General features: G+C 51.5%; 1 protein-coding gene and 1 pseudogene across 2 annotated transcripts in view; both read right to left on the bottom strand.

Moving 5' to 3' along the window:
* LOC306951833 (protocadherin alpha-5-like) overlaps positions 1 to 5,301 on the bottom strand; it is a gene marked incomplete at both ends in the record, with an annotated part of 90,386 nt that extends 85,085 nt beyond the window's left edge. The window contains one exon of the mRNA XM_079542399.1: positions 2,755 to 5,301. Coding sequence (XP_079398525.1) covers positions 2,755 to 5,301 — 2,547 coding nt within the window. The remainder of the gene's footprint in view (positions 1 to 2,754) is intronic.
* A 5,455-nt stretch (positions 5,302 to 10,756) lies between these two features.
* On the bottom strand, positions 10,757 to 14,377 carry LOC306951687 (protocadherin alpha-5 pseudogene; annotated as a pseudogene). Its single transcript has 2 exons — positions 11,807 to 14,377; positions 10,757 to 10,819 (listed from the first exon to the last, which is right to left on the bottom strand). The product of its transcript is annotated as a protocadherin alpha-5 pseudogene (transcript).
* Between the last annotated feature and the right edge of the window lie 7,235 nt (positions 14,378 to 21,612).

Here is a 21,612-nt window from a genome sequence, read left to right as displayed (position 1 = left end):
GAAGTTGAGATTACACATCACTTTGAAAACAGGCCTATAATGCAGAATAATTCCAGGAAGGAAAACCAAGTGCATATGGAAAACCAAAACTCCCCACAGCAGCTGGCACACTATGGAACAACAGGACAGGGAGGGTATTGAACTGCCCTCTTTGGAGATAATCAGACCTTGAAAGGCTGAGGCCACCAACACCCTCACCTACCTCAAACTTGACTTCGCATTCAAGGGCAAATGCCCATGCCACCACTCACTAGTGCTATTCCCACTTCATTTCGCAGGAACAGCAGAAGTGTTGAGGTAGGTTCAATAATTCCCAGAGGAGTGAGAAGGATTCATGATTAGTACAGGAGATAAATACAGAACATCGAAAGACATATTAGCCATTTCCACAGCATATATTCTCTCAAGATCATGCACTATATCAAGGCCTCCAGCTCCCCTTTCTTACAGCCTCATGGTAATTTCCATTCCCCACCCCGAACACAAATACAGAAGACGAGCAGACATCTCTCATTCATGTCTTATGGCATGTCCCTCGGTCTCCCCAATTACTTCCTTTTCCTCAAGAAGAAGGATTTCCCCCAACCCTTCACAGGAGGAAACAGACAGACCCCACTCAGTACCACTTCCACTTTCACCTCCACCAAATGCCAACACTTGTCTTTCCCACCCCTCATTTGGCTTTTGCAGACCTTTCCCATCAGTGACAGCACCAAACCTGACAAAACCAGGAGAACAGTGTAACATACACAGTGTTTGGAAGACGCTCTGATGACAGTGATTCATTCTTTATGATGATTCCACAAAATGATAAGGAAATCTTACATGGATGTAATGAAATGTATTTCTAAAGTTAATAAAAAAGGTGTTGTTATGATTCAAACTGAACACATGTATTTCCTGGGTTCTTTTCTCTCCTTCTGTTTCTGTTTTTGAAGAGAAGCATCCAACACTCTTTGTAAAGGCACAACTGCTGATGCTAACACTGAAGGAACATCAAAAGAAGCCAGTGTAGATCCTGCCAGTTCCTGACCAGGAACACAGGTTTATAGATAGAAAATTCTCAAGTCACAAGTGGCACCTTGCATCACATCTCCTCGACAGCACAACCAAAGAAGAGGAGGAGAGAGTTTCTGACAAGAAACAAGTACTGATAGCCAGAACCATCAGAGAACAATGCCTGCTGGGCTGTCACCACAAGACCACCCTTTCCAGACTTGCACTCCTTTAGCAGTCTCAGCTGGAAGTGCGGAACAGCGTCAACCAACAGCATTTGCAGAGTCCGTGTCACGACAGTGGCAGTCAAAACAGGCACAAATATGATTACAGGATAGAAAACATCAAGCAATGAATGCTCCGTGCCCAACCCAATGACTGGGGCTCCAAGTACCCCAGATACAGACTCCTGCACATCTAGCATCCAGAATGGCCTTCTGGAACTACACCTGGCAAGGAAACTAGAACCACGACACTTCACAGCAACATACAACAAATACCATAATAAATACATTAATAAATAAACCAAAACAAAATACTATCATCAGAATGGTTTAAAGTGATAACTGTAGAGAAGAATGTTGCAGAAGTACCCAACACAATTCCCACTCTCCTCAGCAAGAATCAAAATTCCAGGTTCTGTATCAGAACAACAAAAGGAGGCACAAACAAGGAATATCACAGTCAACACTCAGAGGTGACCAGCAGGGAAGCAACAACCGTGGTCAGCCCCAGGGCTGCATCGCTCTGTCACAGCAAACACAAGAGTGGTCGGCAAAAATGATTGGGGGCATCCATGGAACTGGAGAGTAATGACATGGATGAAATGCATATAGAAAAAGGACATGCTGGTTTTGCTGCTGACATAATAACTCTGTAAGGTGAAGCAATGTCGAGACAAATAGAATGGGCAGAGAGAATGCCAAATTCTCATTGCTGTTAACATCTGCTGTAGATGAGAAACAAAGAAGAAACCAGACCTAATATCAACATCATTACAAGCAACTAATACAGCCTGGTGGACATCACCACCAAAATGACCCTTCATACCAGCATGCCTCTGCAGAACAATCAGAGGCAAATCACATATAAAATTGATGTTGTGATAGCCCTATGGCAGTGATTTCACTCTGGAAGGGAGAAGCTCTGATAACGGATACATAACTTCTGTAAGAAGTCCAAAATCAACACCGGAAGAGCTCTTGCGTAGATGACACCAAAAGTATGAATATTAAATAAACGTAATAAGCAGATCAACCACAAGACATTAGAAGTAAAAGCATGGCTCCAACAAGAACTGGAACAAACAACAACTGCTCCACAACTTGCGTAGGAACAAGACATCAATACCATTGTACTACCAGCGTCAGAGATTACAAAAAAATCACGCACCATGAAAAGAAAAATTAAGAGCTCACCCTCCCTCAACACTTTCCTGAATGAAGTAAAAAACACAACGCTGTCAGCAGCACAACAACTCTCCAAGACTGCTGGGAGGGGGGCAAGAAGTTCGCAGCACAGCACCATGCCCAGCAGCTGTAGGGGACAGTGCGGACACCAGGCCATGCCAGGTGGAACGCGCCTGAAGGACACAGCATCCTCAACAGTGACAACTGGCAGCTCCGGCATGGAGAAAAAGAAGCAAGGACATGGAGAAGAGCAAAGGAGAGCAAAGAGGAAAAAGGCAAAAGCAGGAAAGAAGGAAAGCAGGAAGGAAGGAGGGAAAGAAGGGACGAGTGGCGGGGGATTGCCACTGACCGTGTCGAGCAGAGAGGGCGGCTCGTGCGGCGTCTCCTTCGGCGCGGGGCCGGGCGGCGGCGGGCAGTTGGGGCTGAACACCATCAGGTCGCTCTTGCCCGCGCCGTCCGCGGCCGCGGCCACGCACAGGCTCCGGCTCTGGCGCTGCGAGTACGACCAGCTGCCCACCTCGCTGGCGCACACCAGCGTCGCCGGCCCGGGCCCCGCCGGCACGGCCGCCCGCGGCGCACAGCGCCCGGCCCCGTACAGCACCGCCGCCAGCACCAACACGCTCGACACCGCGCAGATGGCCGCCACCAGCCACACGTTCGTCGCCGCCGCCGCCGCCGCAGAGCCGCCCTCCGCGCCCGCCGCCGCCCGCGGCCCCGCCCCCGCCGACACCGCCCCCGCCCCCGCCGCCGCCAGCGCCGCCTCGGCGCCCTCCACCAGCGACACGCTCAGCGTGGCCGTGGCCGAGCGCGGCGGCTCCCCGTGGTCCCGCACCACGATCAGCAGCCTCTGCCGCGGGCCGTCCGCCTCCTCCAGCGCCCGCGCCGTGCTCACCTCGCCGCTGTACAGCCCCACGCGGAACGGGCCCTCGCCCCGCGGCTCCCGCAGCTCGTAGCGCAGCCACGCGTTGTAGCCCGAGTCCGCGTCCACCGCGCGGATCTTCGCCACCACCTGCCCCGCCGGAGCACCCAGCGCCGCCCGCGCCCACAGCGACCACGACGACGACGCCGAGCCCGCCGAACCCGCCGAGCCCGCCGAGCCCGCCGCCCGCCACGCCGGCTCCGCCGCCTCGCCCGCAGCCCAGGGCCCCGGCCCGCCGCCCGCCAGCGGCAGCAGCGCCGGCGCGTTGTCGTTCTCGTCCACCACGAACAGCTGCACCGTGGCGTTGCCGCACAGCGGCGGCTCCCCCGCGTCCACCGCCCGCACCTCGAACTGCAGCACCTGCAGCTCCTCGTAGTCCAGCGGACGCAGCGCCCGCAGACGCCCGCTCTCCGCCTCCACCGACACGTAGCTCGACGCCGGACGCCACCCCGAGCCCGCGCCCGAGCCCGAGCCCGCGCCCATCCCCGCGCCGCCCTCCCACACCGAGTAGCTCACGCGCCCGTTGCCCGCCTCGTCCGGGTCCCGCGCCCACAGCCGCGCCAGCTCCGCGCCCGCCGCGTTGTTCTCCCGCGCCAGCACCGTGTACACGGCCTGCGCGAACGCCGGCGCGTTGTCGTTCACGTCCGACACCGGCACCCGCAGCCCGCGCCTGGCGCGCAGCGGCGGCGCCCCGCCGTCCTCCGCCCGCACCTCCACCTCGTACTCCGACACCCGCTCCCGGTCCAGCGCCTCCCGCAGCACCAGCGAGTACGAGCCCGCGAACGTCGCCACCAGCCCGAACGGCGACGCCGGCACCACCGCGCACCGCACCCGCCCGTTCGGCCCCGAGTCCCGGTCCGACACGCTCAGCAGCGCCACCACCGTCCCCAGCGCCGCGTCCTCGGGCACCGGCACCGACAGCGACGTCACCCACACCTCGGGCGCGTTGTCGTTCACGTCCAACACCTCCACCACCACCTTGCAGTGGCCGCTCAGCGGCGGATTTCCCTTATCCTGCGCGTCTATTTGCATGCGATATACAGCAGCATCTTCAAAATCTAAGGAACCTGTTAGGTGGATCTCGCCACTGTTTTTCTCTATTTCGAAAACGTGTTTCGCATGAGGAGGAAAGAAGTTCGTAAGAGAATATGAAATTTTACAGTTCGTTCCCTCATCCAAATCTGTAGCGTTCACCCTTACCACGAAAGTGCCACGTTCCGTATTCTCTGGGATCTGCACTTTATACACCGACTGGTTGAACTGCGGCGCGTTGTCGTTCGCATCCAGCACCGAGATCAGCAGCTGCACCGTGCCCGTCAGCGCCGGCCTGCCCCCGTCACTCGCCGTCAGCACCAAGCGGTGCTCCGACTGCGACTCGCGGTCCAGAGATTTTGAGAGCACCAGGAACAGGGGCTCACCATCCTCCTCCAATTTCGGAATATCAACAGTGAAGTGCTCCGAGGGGCTCAGTGTGTAGGAGATTTGTGCGTTCGATCCGATATCCGCATCCGACGCGCCCTCCAGAGGCAAACGCGACCCGGGCAGTGAAGATTCCGCGATGCTGATGTTTTTGGAGGCGGCGGGGAAGCGCGGGGCATTGTCGTTGATGTCGGTGACCTCCACCTCCACGTGGAAGACGCGCAGCGGCCGCTCCAGCAGCACCTCCAGGCGCAGGGCGCACGGCGCGCTCTTCCCGCACAGCTCCTCCCGGTCCAGCCGCGAGCTCACCACCAGCGCCCCGCTCGCCCCGCTCACCTCCACGCTCGCCCGCCCGCCCCGCGACACCAGCCGCAGACGCCGCGCCTCCGCCTCGCCCGCCTCCAGGCCCACGTCCTGCGCCACGCGCCCCACCACCGTGCCGGCCTCGGCTTCCTCCGGCACCGAGTAGCGCACCGGACCGCCGCCCAGCGCCCAGGCCGCCTGCAGCACCAGCACCGCGGCCCCCCAGCTCCGCCGCGCCGCTCCACCGCCGACCATCGCCCTCTACGCCGCCGCACCGCTCCTTCTCCGCGCCGCGCACCTCCCGACCCGCCTGCTCCAAACCCTCCGCCCGCGCTCGCCGACACAATCCTTCCTCACGGGACGCGCCTCCTCCTCCCCGCCGCTCGCTCTCGCTCTGCCTTCTTTGCCATGGGCACCGGAAGGTGTTCCCCTCCCTTCCTCGCATCGCATCGCATCGCCTCGCATCGCATCGCGCGTTCCTTAGCTCACAGCGCCATCATGTGGCTCGCGGACGGAACTGCTCTTGTGTTCCTGCAGATCGTGCCGGATTCGATTCGTCTTTGCAATTCTCCATTTCTTATGCTTCAGTTCTCTTTGAGATGTAGGGTTTTTGTTTTTTTTTTTACACGTTTTTTCTCTCAGCAGTTTTCACTGTACTCGTTTAGTAGTCGTTCATAGCTATTTAGTTGCAGTGAGACACCGATTAATCTCTTCCTGTTGTCTTCCACTTGAAATGACCGTGCTGTGAAATGTTCTGTACCCATAGGTTGGTTAGTGGGACAGTTTCTACTATGACCTCTGTCGGAAACCTTATCGTTTAACACAAGTGCTTCCGGAAACATGCTCTGATCACCTGCCTTCTGTATATTTCTTACAGCAAAGTAAATTTAAACGTTGCTTCGAGCCAACACTCGGGTAGTGGTAGCTCCAGTTGCTGTGTGTCAGTCGTATGATGATTGAAGGCAGAGAGGTTTCTGAGAGGAAACGGGGATGCAAGTGAGAGCTACCTGCTGGTATTCCTGTCAGCCTGCACTTCTCTGCAGGTGGGAGCTGTGGGAGGATGTGCACAGGAGTCTCCATATTAGCAAGATGATTCAGATGAGAAAGGAAATAGGAGATTTTCTTCTTTGATGGGTATCTGTGTTCACCATCTGTGACCAATACCTGCAGCAGACACATCGTCAGGGCTGGATACTGGAATCATTCTCCTCTTCCTCGAATCAAAAAAGTTGGCTGAGTGGCTAAACATGCAGGACAAAATCTGCCACCTGCCTGTATATCAGGTCTTCTCTGACTCCCTTTGTATTCAACACCACCTGCCCCATACAACGGCATCTGCCAGCGTAAGGGTGGGAGCAACTCACATCTTTCTCATAATGTACATCATGGTTCTTCAGCACTGAACCATCTTGTGCCTCCTGATCTCTTTCCTTCCTGCTCTAATCGATCGCTGGTCCATGTGGAAACCCACTGCTGAAGAAAACAAGACCTCCTGAGGACAGCAATGTCTTCAGTCCAGATGCATAAGAAGTCATTGATCAGTTTGGTTTCCGCCATCTGCTTACCTGGTGTAAAGTCATAACACAAAGATGAACTCTTCTTCCTCCTGCATCCTTGTATCTTACCTGCATTTGCATACACAAGATTACAGGAAGACTCCAAACCTACAGGTAATGCCCTGGCAATATTTAGTCCATCCAATGAAAAGAGACCACAACTGAACAGCAAAAAAGAAAAAAAAATGCAGCTATCTATCACTCTTATTATCTTTTAACACAAATGACTTACCTGTAGTCTTTGTAGATACTTCTTTAGAACAAATAACAGACTATCACTGGATATAGTGCTCTCTGGCACACATCTGTCAGTAGGAAAGTAAGAGGGAGACCTGAGAACTGATAACTTTCACTCAGTGATTACCTGAGCTCACTAGAATGGAAAAGTCAGACCCCGCACTCATGGGCAACTGCCTAAAGATCTGAAATCTGACAGCAGCCAGAACTCAACACACTGCATCTCATCCACTGCCAACAAATATATTTCCAAACCAATGGATTAGGATGCTTTCATAACTGGAGAGAAGAATAATATAAGATCCCAGTGCACATCATTGAAGAACAAGATTTGCAATATCTTGAATACAGACAGCACTTCTTCCACTCCCAGGAAAGAAGAGCAGCAGAGGGAAGATCATGGGCAGGTTTGATGAAGTCATCCAGAACAACCAGTATGGGGAAAAGCTCCTTGCTTGAGCAACAACATTCCGTATTCACACACGTGGGAATAAAAGTGGATATGGCAAATGACTTCACTAGCAGGAATGACACAAATACAACAGGGAGTGAAGGTATACAAAACTTAACTGCATAGGGAACTGTGGAACATCATCACATGTCACAGATGACCTTGCTGTCAATGATCACACTGTTGAAGACTTCTCAATTTCCCATCAGAGATGGTATATACTCTGTACTGTTCCCAGATAATCAGATATTCACAAGGCAAGGGGATACCAAGCAAAGACAGCAGATGGACACTTCAGACCCATACGGCAAAGCATTTTTGTGGCCACATCAATTTCACATCACTTCTCACAGTGACATCCTACAGCTGAATTCCTGGAGGTTATCATAGGATCCAGGTCAGCAGCTGTGTGTGGTTGGCCATCTGTAAAGGTTTTCTACTGATAACCCCTAACCTTGCAAACACCTTCTCCAGCTCAGTCAGCATTTTCCAACTATTGTCCAGTGACATAATCCATCTTCTTCTAAATCTCTCTGAGTCCCTCTTCCCTGCTAAGGAAATCAAGAATGAATGCCCAGACCCTACTCAGAGCTGCTCACAGGATCACAAATGTGAAATTTGATCCACTCTACCAACTGGATCCAACTCTAAGTCCCACACTCAGCGTGATCCAGGGCTGAGCAGATCTTCACTTTCCCTCAACAACACCAATAACAGCGGAGCTGGAGCAGAGCTACACAATGTCAGCCAGGCTCCTCAGAAACATTGAGTTCTTTGACCCATCTCAACGATCTCAGGTGGAAATGCTACCAGTCTCTACACCACAGTCATTAGATATTCCCTCTTTTGAACTGGGACCACTCTGGTCGTAGACAGCACACGTTGTTCTCTGAGCCCTTAAGGATTACATCCACCTCTCCTTGTGTCTTCAGAAATAGTGCCTGAGCAGGAGCACCATCACAGAAATATCCACAGCTGTTGCATCTCCTGAAGGTTCCCACCATGACACAAGGAGGGGAAATTGGGGTGCTACTCTCCCACATCATATATGCTTTCCATGTATGGGAGGAAAAATGATCATCAGAAAATAATCAGCACTCTGCATCTCACATCCCATTACCAGCACACTTCTTGCACCACGCAGCTACCAGAGGAAGGGAACACCTCTGATGGGAGAAACCGTCAGCCCAGGTGGTACCAAAAGCTCATCATAAGGCATAGAGAAAAACTGCACCATTTTAATCAGCACTCACAGGAGACAAGAAGGATTAGCTACCATGGGATACATGGAACTGACATGGCCAGATCCTCTGCTGTCATCTCAATCCCTTGTCCAATACAGAAAAACACTTCTCTCATTTGTGCATCTTCCACATGGTAGTGTTCAACAACTTTGTATTTCAAAGCACATTATTATCATAAATGGAAGAAGAAAATACAACATGATGCGCGCTGTGTCTTCTGTACAAACAACTTGGTGGTACTAAAGAAACGGAAAAAAAAAAATCTGTATTTGCTCAAAGGTTGTGCAAAAACAAACAAACAAACCAACAGCTGCCATTGGTCAATTCATTTTACGTCCCTTTCTGAGAAGGATCAATGGAAAGAACGCCACAGCTTCTGAGCAGAAACACTTGGTGGACACCAGCACAGTTAGCAGACAGCAGGGATGTGGGGAGCAGGGAACAGCAAGAGAAGGAAGAAAAGCATCACCTCCAGAGAAGGCCAATGGGATGATCAAACTTCACTACAGCTTCTACTTGAACAGCTCAGAAAAGCAGCAGTGGAAGTTGAGATTACACATCACTTTGAAAACAGGCCTATAATGCACAATAATTCCAGGAAGGAAAACCAAGTGCATATGGAAAACCAAAACTCCCCACAGCAGCTGGCACACTATGGAACAACAGGACAGGGAGGGTATTGAACTGCCCTCTTTGGAGATAATCAGACCTTGAAAGGCTGAGGCCACCAACACCCTCACCTACCTCAAACTTGACTTCGCATTCAAGGGCAAATGCCCATGCCACCACTCACTAGTGCTATTCCCACTTCATTTCGCAGGAACAGCAGAAGTGTTGAGGTAGGTTCAATAATTCCCAGAGGAGTGAGAAGGATTCATGATTAGTACAGGAGATAAATACAGAACATCGAAAGACATATTAGCCATTTCCACAGCATATATTCTCTCAAGATCATGCACTATATCAAGGCCTCCAGCTCCCCTTTCTTACAGCCTCATGGTAATTTCCATTCCCCACCCCGAACACAAATACAGAAGACGAGCAGACATCTCTCATTCATGTCTTATGGCATGTCCCTCGGTCTCCCCAATTACTTCCTTTTCCTCAAGAAGAAGGATTTCCCCCAACCCTTCACAGGAGGAAACAGACAGACCCCACTCAGTACCACTTCCACTTTCACCTCCACCAAATGCCAACACTTGTCTTTCCCACCCCTCATTTGGCTTTTGCAGACCTTTCCCATCAGTGACAGCACCAAACCTGACAAAACCAGGAGAACAGTGTAACATACACAGTGTTTGGAAGACGCTCTGATGACAGTGATTCATTCTTTATGATGATTCCACAAAATGATAAGGAAATCTTACATGGATGTAATGAAATGTATTTCTAAAGTTAATAAAAAAGGTGTTGTTATGATTCAAACTGAACACATGTATTTCCTGGGTTCTTTTCTCTCCTTCTGTTTCTGTTTTTGAAGAGAAGCATCCAACACTCTTTGTAAAGGCACAACTGCTGATGCTAACACTGAAGGAACATCAAAAGAAGCCAGTGTAGATCCTGCCAGTTCCTGACCAGGAACACAGGTTTATAGATAGAAAATTCTCAAGTCACAAGTGGCACCTTGCATCACATCTCCTCGACAGCACAACCAAAGAAGAGGAGGAGAGAGTTTCTGACAAGAAACAAGTACTGATAGCCAGAACCATCAGAGAACAATGCCTGCTGGGCTGTCACCACAAGACCACCCTTTCCAGACTTGCACTCCTTTAGCAGTCTCAGCTGGAAGTGCGGAACAGCGTCAACCAACAGCATTTGCAGAGTCCGTGTCACGACAGTGGCAGTCAAAACAGGCACAAATATGATTACAGGATAGAAAACATCAAGCAATGAATGCTCCGTGCCCAACCCAATGACTGGGGCTCCAAGTACCCCAGATACAGACTCCTGCACATCTAGCATCCAGAATGGCCTTCTGGAACTACACCTGGCAAGGAAACTAGAACCACGACACTTCACAGCAACATACAACAAATACCATAATAAATACATTAATAAATAAACCAAAACAAAATACTATCATCAGAATGGTTTAAAGTGATAACTGTAGAGAAGAATGTTGCAGAAGTACCCAACACAATTCCCACTCTCCTCAGCAAGAATCAAAATTCCAGGTTCTGTATCAGAACAACAAAAGGAGGCACAAACAAGGAATATCACAGTCAACACTCAGAGGTGACCAGCAGGGAAGCAACAACCGTGGTCAGCCCCAGGGCTGCATCGCTCTGTCACAGCAAACACAAGAGTGGTCGGCAAAAATGATTGGGGGCATCCATGGAACTGGAGAGTAATGACATGGATGAAATGCATATAGAAAAAGGACATGCTGGTTTTGCTGCTGACATAATAACTCTGTAAGGTGAAGCAATGTCGAGACAAATAGAATGGGCAGAGAGAATGCCAAATTCTCATTGCTGTTAACATCTGCTGTAGATGAGAAACAAAGAAGAAACCAGACCTAATATCAACATCATTACAAGCAACTAATACAGCCTGGTGGACATCACCACCAAAATGACCCTTCATACCAGCATGCCTCTGCAGAACAATCAGAGGCAAATCACATATAAAATTGATGTTGTGATAGCCCTATGGCAGTGATTTCACTCTGGAAGGGAGAAGCTCTGATAACGGATACATAACTTCTGTAAGAAGTCCAAAATCAACACCGGAAGAGCTCTTGCGTAGATGACACCAAAAGTATGAATATTAAATAAACGTAATAAGCAGATCAACCACAAGACATTAGAAGTAAAAGCATGGCTCCAACAAGAACTGGAACAAACAACAACTGCTCCACAACTTGCGTAGGAACAAGACATCAATACCATTGTACTACCAGCGTCAGAGATTACAAAAAAATCACGCACCATGAAAAGAAAAATTAAGAGCTCACCCTCCCTCAACACTTTCCTGAATGAAGTAAAAAACACAACGCTGTCAGCAGCACAACAACTCTCCAAGACTGCTGGGAGGGGGGCAAGAAGTTCGCAGCACAGCACCATGCCCAGCAGCTGTAGGGGACAGTGCGGACACCAGGCCATGCCAGGTGGAACGCGCCTGAAGGACACAGCGTCCTCAACAGTGACAACTGGCAGCTCCGGCATGGAGAAAAAGAAGCAAGGACATGGAGAAGAGCAAAGGAGAGCAAAGAGGAAAAAGGCAAAAGCAGGAAAGAAGGAAAGCAGGAAGGAAGGAGGGAAAGAAGGGACGAGTGGCGGGGGATTGCCACTGACCGTGTCGAGCAGAGAGGGCGGCTCGTGCGGCGTCTCCTTCGGCGCGGGGCCGGGCGGCGGCGGGCAGTTGGGGCTGAACACCATCAGGTCGCTCTTGCCCGCGCCGTCCGCGGCCGCGGCCACGCACAGGCTCCGGCTCTGGCGCTGCGAGTACGACCAGCTGCCCACCTCGCTGGCGCACACCAGCGTCGCCGGCCCGGGCCCCGCCGGCACGGCCGCCCGCGGCGCACAGCGCCCGGCCCCGTACAGCACCGCCGCCAGCACCAACACGCTCGACACCGCGCAGATGGCCGCCACCAGCCACACGTTCGTCGCCGCCGCCGCCGCCGCAGAGCCGCCCTCCGCGCCCGCCGCCGCCCGCGGCCCCGCCCCCGCCGACACCGCCCCCGCCCCCGCCGCCGCCAGCGCCGCCTCGGCGCCCTCCACCAGCGACACGCTCAGCGTGGCCGTGGCCGAGCGCGGCGGCTCCCCGTGGTCCCGCACCACGATCAGCAGCCTCTGCCGCGGGCCGTCCGCCTCCTCCAGCGCCCGCGCCGTGCTCACCTCGCCGCTGTACAGCCCCACGCGGAACGGGCCCTCGCCCCGCGGCTCCCGCAGCTCGTAGCGCAGCCACGCGTTGTAGCCCGAGTCCGCGTCCACCGCGCGGATCTTCGCCACCACCTGCCCCGCCGGAGCACCCAGCGCCGCCCGCGCCCACAGCGACCACGACGACGACGCCGAGCCCGCCGAACCCGCCGAGCCCGCCGAGCCCGCCGCCCGCCACGCCGGCTCCGCCGCCTCGCCCGCAGCCCAGGGCCCCGGCCCGCCGCCCGCCAGCGGCAGCAGCGCCGGCGCGTTGTCGTTCTCGTCCACCACGAACAGCTGCACCGTGGCGTTGCCGCACAGCGGCGGCTCCCCCGCGTCCACCGCCCGCACCTCGAACTGCAGCACCTGCAGCTCCTCGTAGTCCAGCGGACGCAGCGCCCGCAGACGCCCGCTCTCCGCCTCCACCGACACGTAGCTCGACGCCGGACGCCACCCCGAGCCGGAGCCGGAGCCCAAGCCCGCGCCCATCCCCGCGCCGCCCTCCCACACCGAGTAGCTCACGCGCCCGTTGCCCGCCTCGTCCGGGTCCCGCGCCCACAGCCGCGCCAGCTCCGCGCCCGCCGCGTTGTTCTCCCGCGCCAGCACCGTGTACACGGCCTGCGCGAACGCCGGCGCGTTGTCGTTCACGTCCGACACCGGCACCCGCAGCCCGCGCCTGGCGCGCAGCGGCGGCGCCCCGCCGTCCTCCGCCCGCACCTCCACCTCGTACTCCGACACCCGCTCCCGGTCCAGCGCCTCCCGCAGCACCAGCGAGTACGAGCCCGCGAACGTCGCCACCAGCCCGAACGGCGACGCCGGCACCACCGCGCACCGCACCCGCCCGTTCGGCCCCGAGTCCCGGTCCGACACGCTCAGCAGCGCCACCACCGTCCCCAGCGCCGCGTCCTCGGGCACCGGCACCGACAGCGACGTCACCCACACCTCGGGCGCGTTGTCGTTCACGTCCAGCACTTCCAACAATACGCTGCAGTGCCCCGACAGCGGGGGCATCCCCTTATCGCCAGCCTCGATCTCCAAGTCATACGACTGAACATCTTCAAAATCCAGTTGTCCCGCTGTTCTCATTTCCCCTGAAATTCTATCGATTACAAACAATTCTTTCATTTTCTCAGGAATTGTCTCGCTAAATGCATAGTAGATTTCCCCGTTAATCCCCTCGTCTTTGTCCGTTGCTGTTAGCTGCAGGAAAACAGTTCCAGGAATGGCATCTTCCGGCAGCTGCACTTTATACACCGACTGGTTGAACTGCGGCGCGTTGTCGTTCGCATCCAGCACCGAGATCAGCAGCTGCACCGTGCCCGTCAGCGCCGGCCTGCCCCCGTCACTCGCCGTCAGAACCAGGCGGTGCTCCGACTGCGACTCGCGGTCCAGAGGATGCGTTAACACCAGGGCAATGGAAACTTTGTTTTTGTCTTTAGATTTCACATCCAGAGCGAAGTGCTCCGAGGGACTCAGTGTGTAGGAGATTTGTGCGTTCGATCCGATATCCGCATCCGACGCGCCCTCCAGAGGAACGCGAGAACCAGAAGGGGAGTTCTCTGAAATGCTGATGTTTTTGGAGGCGGCGGGGAAGCGCGGGGCATTGTCGTTGATGTCGGTGACCTCCACCTCCACGTGGAAGACGCGCAGCGGCCGCTCCAGCAGCACCTCCAGGCGCAGGGCGCACGGCGCGCTCTTCCCGCACAGCTCCTCCCGGTCCAGCCGCGAGCTCACCACCAGCGCCCCGCTCGCCCCGCTCACCTCCACGCTCGCCCGCCCGCCCCGCGACACCAGCCGCAGACGCCGCGCCTCCGCCTCACCCGCCTCCAGGCCCACGTCCTGCGCCACGCGCCCCACCACCGTGCCGGCCTCGGCTTCCTCCGGCACCGAGTAGCGCACCGGACCGCCGCCCAGCGCCCAGGCCGCCTGCAGCACCAGCACCGCGGCCCCCCAGCTCCGCCGCGCCGCTCCACCGCCGACCATCGCCCTCTACGCCGCCGCACCGCTCCTTCTCCAAGCCGCGCACCTCCCGACCCGCCTGCTCCAAACCCTCCGCCCGCGCTCGCCGACACAATCCTTCCTCACGGGACGCGCCTCCTCCTCCCCGCCGCTCGCTCTCGCTCTGCCTTCTTTGCCATGGGCACCGGAAGGTGTTCCCCTCCCTTCCTCGCATCGCATCGCCTCGCGTCGCATCGCGCGTTCCTTAGCTCACAGCGCCATCATGTGGCTCGCGGAAGGAACTGCGTCTCGTGATTCTCTACTTACCGTGTGGATTCAATCTGCTTTTATTTCCGTTTTCAATTCCTTGTGCATCAACCTTTGGGTTTTTCTCTCTTCCTCTCTCTCTGTTTTGTTGTTGTTGTTGCGATAAATGTATCCTTCGCATTTTTCAGTGATCTCGCTCCCTTTAAATGCGTATCTGTCGAAATGCAATGAGTCACCAAGTAATATTTCACAATTCTTTTCGAGTTGAATTGGGCATGGTTTGAAATGCATTGAATGTATTTGTCGGCATTGAGGCAGATGGTACGATTATTGCCACCAGTCTAGTCCTTCTTGAAATTCTTTTGGTATCATTGAAATTTCTCTGAAAGAATGCTCTGTTCAAGTGTCAACATTTCTAGCAGCAAAGTGAATTTAACTGTCAGTTCTGACAAGCACATTGGGAAGTGGAGACTCACAGGCTCTTGGTTTAAGTCTTGGAAGGACGGAGCACACAGAGGAAAGTGGGAAACAGTTCCTCTTCTTCCACTTGTGGTCACAGAATTACAGTATCACACAATTGTAGAGATTTTAAGTGACCTTTAGTCATTACTGAGTCCATCCCCCATGCTAAAGCATGTCCTGAATCCACAGAGAGAGAATCCACAGACTCTCTGGGCAGCCTGTTTCAGAGTTCTGTCAGCATGACAACAAATAATTTTATCCTTTTGTTTAAATGAAACTTCCTCATGTTCCACTTTTTCACCACTGTCACTTCTTACATCGTTGCTCATCAATGAAAACAGTCCACCCCATCGACATGACTGATGCACTTTAAATATTCATAAACAGTGACGAGATCCAACCTCAGCCTTCTCTTCTCTATGCTGAACAGACACAGCTCTCTCAGCCTTTCTTTGCACAGGTGATGCTCCTGGCCCTTAATTTGTTGCTTTTTGCCAGACTCTTCCCACAAGATCCCTTTTTTGAACTGGGGATCCCAGAACTGGATACAGTCCTCCAGAAAATGTCTCACTTGGGCAGAGGAGAAGGATCACCTCTCACACCTGGCCATTCTCCTTTCAATATGACCCACTGCCCTGGATCCTGTTGGTCTTCTTTGCCACAAAGGCATACTGCTGGCTCAAGGCCAGTAGCTGACCTGCTGGCCACAAGGACAGAGGTTGCAGAGTTCTCCGGAGCTCCTCTCCAGAATGTCATCCCCTAATCGCGTTGATGCGTGTGGTTATTCCTCCCAGATGTGAGATTCTGCACTTCCTCTTGTTGAATCTCATCACGTTTCTCTCTGACCAGCATGCCAGTCTGTCCACACCTGGTTGAATAGCAGCACAGCCTTCTGGTCTGTCAGAAACTTTGTATCATCAGCAAACTTGCTCTATGCCTTCATCCAGGTAACTGAAGAAGATGCTGAACAAGACTGCACCGAGCACCTGGAGACTTTTCAACAACACAGGGAGTGGTTTGGCTATCACTTCTGCCAACTATCTCACGCATTTGGGCATATTCCATCGGGGCCCATGGATTTGTATGCACTGATTTTGGATGATGGGTTCATCTCCAGTGCTCCAGTCTGTGGGAACAGGGCAGTTTAGCGATGCTTCCTCCAGGAGAGGTTCTCTGTCCTCTTCCTTGACTGGCAGTTCAAGGCTGCAGAGACCTTGTTGTGAAGTGCTTAAAGGAAAAGGTATGAACTGCTGGGAATGCCAGTCAGCCCCCACTTCCTTGCAGATGGAAACCATTGGAAGCAGAGCTGAGATGAGATGCGCTGAGCATGGATGGGCAGAAGAGCAAACAATCTGTGTTACTGGCAAGGTGCTTCCTTCTGACAAGACAGGGTTGTCTCCTGGGGTTTGGAGTCTTTGGATTTTCCATTTTTATACGTACTTTTCAAAAAATATTTGTCCTTACCATTTGTTACAGACACACTGGTGGACAGGAATTATGAACTCAGCAACTAAATGCTACTGTTCTGCTCCACCCTGTTCCTGAAAATAGGGTTTGCATCTTAACCTACAGGGAAAAATCCATCACCACTTTACACAGCTCCTTTCTGCTACCCTCTGCTTTCACCATCACCTGCACTGCACAACAGCAAGAGTCGGGCCAAGGCAGAGTGCAACTTGCATCTTCATTTCTTACAGCTCAAAAACACAGAACACAGTTCAGGATCAAGGAACACACTTTGGCCTACAGTCCTCCTTGCTTTCGTGCTTTAACTTGTTACTGTTTCATATGGAAATCTGCCTCTGAAATACTGAAGACCGTCAGTCTTACATGGAACAGCAAAGTGTCTGGAGCCCAGATCCATATGCCTTGATGCAACTGCAGTTTGGTTTCCACCATCTGAGTTCATATTCAGAATTTAAACATGAATTCTTCTTTCTCCTGCATCTTTGTATCTTACCTGCACTGGTACACACATGACTGCCCGAAGCTTACAACCTACAGGAAAATTCCCCAGAAGCACACATTCCACTCAACAGGAAAAGACCACTACTAAACAGCACCAAAACCTACAGCTATCTATAGAACACATATTCTTTTAATATGAAAAACTTACCTGTAGCACGCAGAAGCAATACCTGCTTGTTAAGAAAAAGTACATGATCACTCATTAGAGTGTAGTATTCCCTGGCTCACAACTATCAGAATGAAAACAAAAGGGAGACTTGAAAGCTAATGACATTCACTTCAGCACAACCTCAGATCAATGAAGTAGAAAATCCAGATCCCAGCCTCATTGCCAGCTGCTCAAAAGTGTGCAATCTGACAGCAGTCAGAACTCAATACTCAGAACTGCATCTCATCTACTCTCACCACCATAGATCCAATGTAAGAGAGAAAAAAAAAACCAAAACAACAAAAAACAAAGTTAGATTCATAAAACAAGAAAGAAAAAGATGAAGGATCTCACTGCACTTCAATTAAACATAAAGTTTGCCTACATCCTTAATACAGTAGAACACTTCTTCCCATCCCAAGGAGGAACAAGACCACAGAGAAGACAAATGGGAGGTTTCAGAGAAATCAGCCAAAAATCATCAACAATGGGAAAAACACTTGTAGAAGAAACAACATATAAAGATGGAACATGAGTAAACAAAGGCACATATGGAAGATGAATTCACAGGCAGGACGCCACAAGTACAACAGCAAGTGAGGACACACGGAATCTGGTTGGTCAGGGCACCAGAGGGGCTCATCACATTTCACTGATGGCCTTGCAGACAACTGTCACGTGGTGGAAGGCCTCCCCATGACCCACTGACGGTGATATTTGTTGTGCAGCTCTCCTTACTGGTCCTACCTCTACATAATGAAAGGGAATGTCCAGGGAAAAAAGGGCATAGACACTTCAAACGTACGAAAAGGAACAAGTGTTGCCACAAGGAACGTCACATAGATTCTCATGTTAAGGACAAACAGATCAAATTCTGGAGGATTTCAACAATGCGAGCCAGGCAGAATATTGCACTTGGCCTCTTCTCCACAATTAATTCTTGCAACCTCCATCTCAGTCCATGGCGAGTAGCAACACCAGTCAACCATTTCCAGCACGTGGCCACTGAAACACCACTTAATCTACCAAAGCATCATCACTTCCCTCACACAAGACTCTTCACTGCTAAAAACTCCCAGGATCAAACAGCCAGGCCACACTTGGTGCTGCTCACATGATGGCTATCACAACACATGCACACTGATCCACCCCACTGCCTGCACACGGCTCTACGCCCCACCCTCATCACGACCCATGGATGCACACACCTTCACCTTCCCTCATCACTGACAGCACCAACAGCTGGGTAGCTGCAGAAACACACACAGTCTGCCAGCCTCTTCACAGCAGCAGCAACTGCTCTCTGAACGTTCTGCACCTACTAAGCAACTTCACGTGGAAACTATAAGCAGAATTACATCTGACTTCTTGCAGCTTGTAGCATTAGTACTGGCACGGCTGTGAGTAACATTCCCAGTACTTGAGGGAAACCTTCGTCTAAACGTAGGCAGCATTCTGCATCTCGCATCCCATTTCCAAACACATTTCCTACATCGGGCAGATGTCAAAGTGGAAGACAGCATTTGGTGGGAGGAACTGCTCAACCCTTTGCAACAACATGTTTTTAAGGCGCACAGAAATAATCACATTCTTTTTATCTGCACTCATGGGAGACAAGAAAGCCTGGCACCACAGCATACATTGAAACAACACCGCAACATCCTCTACAGTTTCCCGCTTTAGCAAACATTTGCCTAGCGTGGAAAAACTGTTCTTTCAGTACTTGTTCTACCTTTGTTTGTTATTCCATAAGTCTCCATTTCAAATTGCTAATATCATGCATGGAAATAGAACACACAGTATGGCTGTGCTACATTATCCTCTCCGGAAACTCCTTGTGGTATTAAAGTGATAAGAGTGAAAAAAGAAACACCCACACGTGCCAATGAAAACCAACATCAGGACTATTTCTATGATGGATCAGCAAAAAGGAGAACTCTGTTTCTGATGACACGCACTCGGTAGACACCAGCATATTTGCCCAAAGCAGAGATGTGGGGAGTGAACACAGCTTCACGGCTGTGGCCACCAACAAGAAAACAGCATCTTAAAATATGGAAGAAAAAAATGGACTTCATTTCACGATGCTCCATCTTTCTGACTCCTTCTACATGAGCAGCAAGTGCTCATGCTTGGAAAGAGAAAATTGAAAGGCCAGACTGCACATCGCTTCCAAAACAGGACTGCAGTGCAGAATGAGACCAGGAAGGAAAACCAAGAGGATACAGAAACTGAAATATCAACGTGGAAGTGGGTAAGCTACAGAGCCGCAGGACAGGGAAGGTGTTGAATTCTCTTCTTTGGACATCATCACACCTTGAAAGGATGAGGCTCTCAGCAGTCTCACCTCACTCACATTCAGCCTCACGCACAAGCGCCAAAACTCACAGAGTATCATAGAACTCTCCTGGGATCTCACTCATCCATTACTCAGACATGACACAATTAACTACATACAGCTAAGGAAAGCCAAGAGGAGCCGAAGGGATTCATGACTACAGAGAGAGACACATATTCAGAACATCCAAAGACAGTGCCGTGCAGTCACGTCAACACAATGAACGGCCGCCAGATCTGGAGGACCTCTCATTTCTCACGGCCCCTGGTAACCTCCAAACTCCACTCTGAACAATGGATACAGAAGACAAAGAGCCTCTGTTCCAGCTTCTACTCCCCTTCCCGATCCACGTTGACACTGCCCTTCCCTGAACCATCCCACCAATCAGAGAAAGAAGTCCAACCACACCAAACAGTGTCACATACACAGAGCCTGGCGGACCTTCTGTGGACAACACTCAATGATTTGCAATGCTTCTGCAAATTCAGATGGAGTCACCACACACAGCAAAGCAAAGGAATTTCTAATATTAACGAGTAAGACATCTTTATGTGTCGTCTGAACTGTATAGGTGGGTTTCCAAGGTTGCCCTTTTCACTTTTGGTTTTAAAAATGGCACGGGTGCTTTGTGAAGGTACAGCTACTGATGCAAATACTAAAAGAACATCAACAGAGGTTCAATACATCCTGCCAAAACACAAGTCTACAATCAGAAAAATCTCCAGCCACAACTGTCACCTTGCATCACATCTCCATCAAAGAACAAAGAAAGAAGAAGAGGACAGAATTTCTGAAAAGAAACTATAGTTGATAATATAGCAATCACGGCCAATGATGGTGAATACTACATGCTGGACTGCTGCCTCAAGACCAAGCCTTTGCGAATTCCAGACATTCAGCAGCCCACCTGGAAATGCAGCACACCATCAACTACAGGATTTGTAGAGTCAATAACGCGACGTGGCAAATCAAAAGAGGCACTGATGTCTGTCTGGGACAGAACGTCACAAGCAATGAAAGCCTCGTGTCCAGCTGCAGGAGGAGAGCTCCAATAAACACAGCCCTGTGCACTAACACCTCCAGGACCTACAATCACCTCTGAGAACCACAAATGGCAATCAGAAGTCAAAACAGGTTACATCCCAAAACATGTCCCACCAATAAATAATGACAAAAATAATAAACTAAGCAAAAAGCAAACCGTTTTCATTGAAAAGATCTTGAGTGCTCCCTCTAGAGAAAAGTGTTACAGAAGTACCCTGAGCCATCCCAGCTCCCAACATTCCAAACAAAAATTCACTGCTTTGCATTATTCACTTTATGCATGAGAGACACACCAAAGGGACATCACTGTCAGCACTCTGAGGTCACCAGCACACTCAGCAACAGTCCTGCACTCCTCTCTCAAACGAAACAACAGAGGCATTTCCAAGACTTTATAAGGACAGACTACAGCTTTGGAAAGGATACAGGAAAAGTCCACAATCACTTTCTGACTTCCCTACTATCACAACTCTGACTGACGATCTGATGCAGACGGAGGCTCACCACACTCAGGCACAATGCTGAACAAACCATCGATATACTGAAATGTGACTCTTGCAAAGGAGAATGAAGGAAACAAACAGACCTGTTACCAGCACAGTCACACTCCACATTATTACAAGAGGAGGAAAGTGCCCCGTGGATCAACACTACCACAATGAGCCTTCACGTGGACCGATCCTTCAATGCTGTTCATTATTAGGATCAGTCTCGGCAGAAGACTTATGACACAGCAGCTCTATGCAAATGACTTTCTTCCATCAAAGGAAAACTCCAGAACAAAAAAGCAAGCCTCAGAAAGAAGTTCCACATCAACAACTAAGAACATCTGGGATGGATAAAAGGGCAGATGCAAATGCAAAACAAACATCGTCATACAATACGCACAGCGAATTAGCACAGTAGCGTTTCCCTAACCTCGGTTAGAGTAAAAACAATCTGTGAGAATGAGCAAGACACCACCGTTCCAGAAAGAAAACAATAAGCTCTAACAAAATCACATATGGAGAGAAAATTCCAGATACAACACCCTGGCAAGTATATCAAAACAGA

This window comes from Tetrao urogallus (assembly GCF_951394365.1).
Source record: "Tetrao urogallus genome assembly, chromosome: 14".
Lineage (NCBI taxonomy): Eukaryota > Metazoa > Chordata > Aves > Galliformes > Phasianidae > Tetrao > Tetrao urogallus.
Note: the sequence above shows the minus strand (reverse complement) of the source record. Positions and strands in the feature narration are given on the sequence as shown.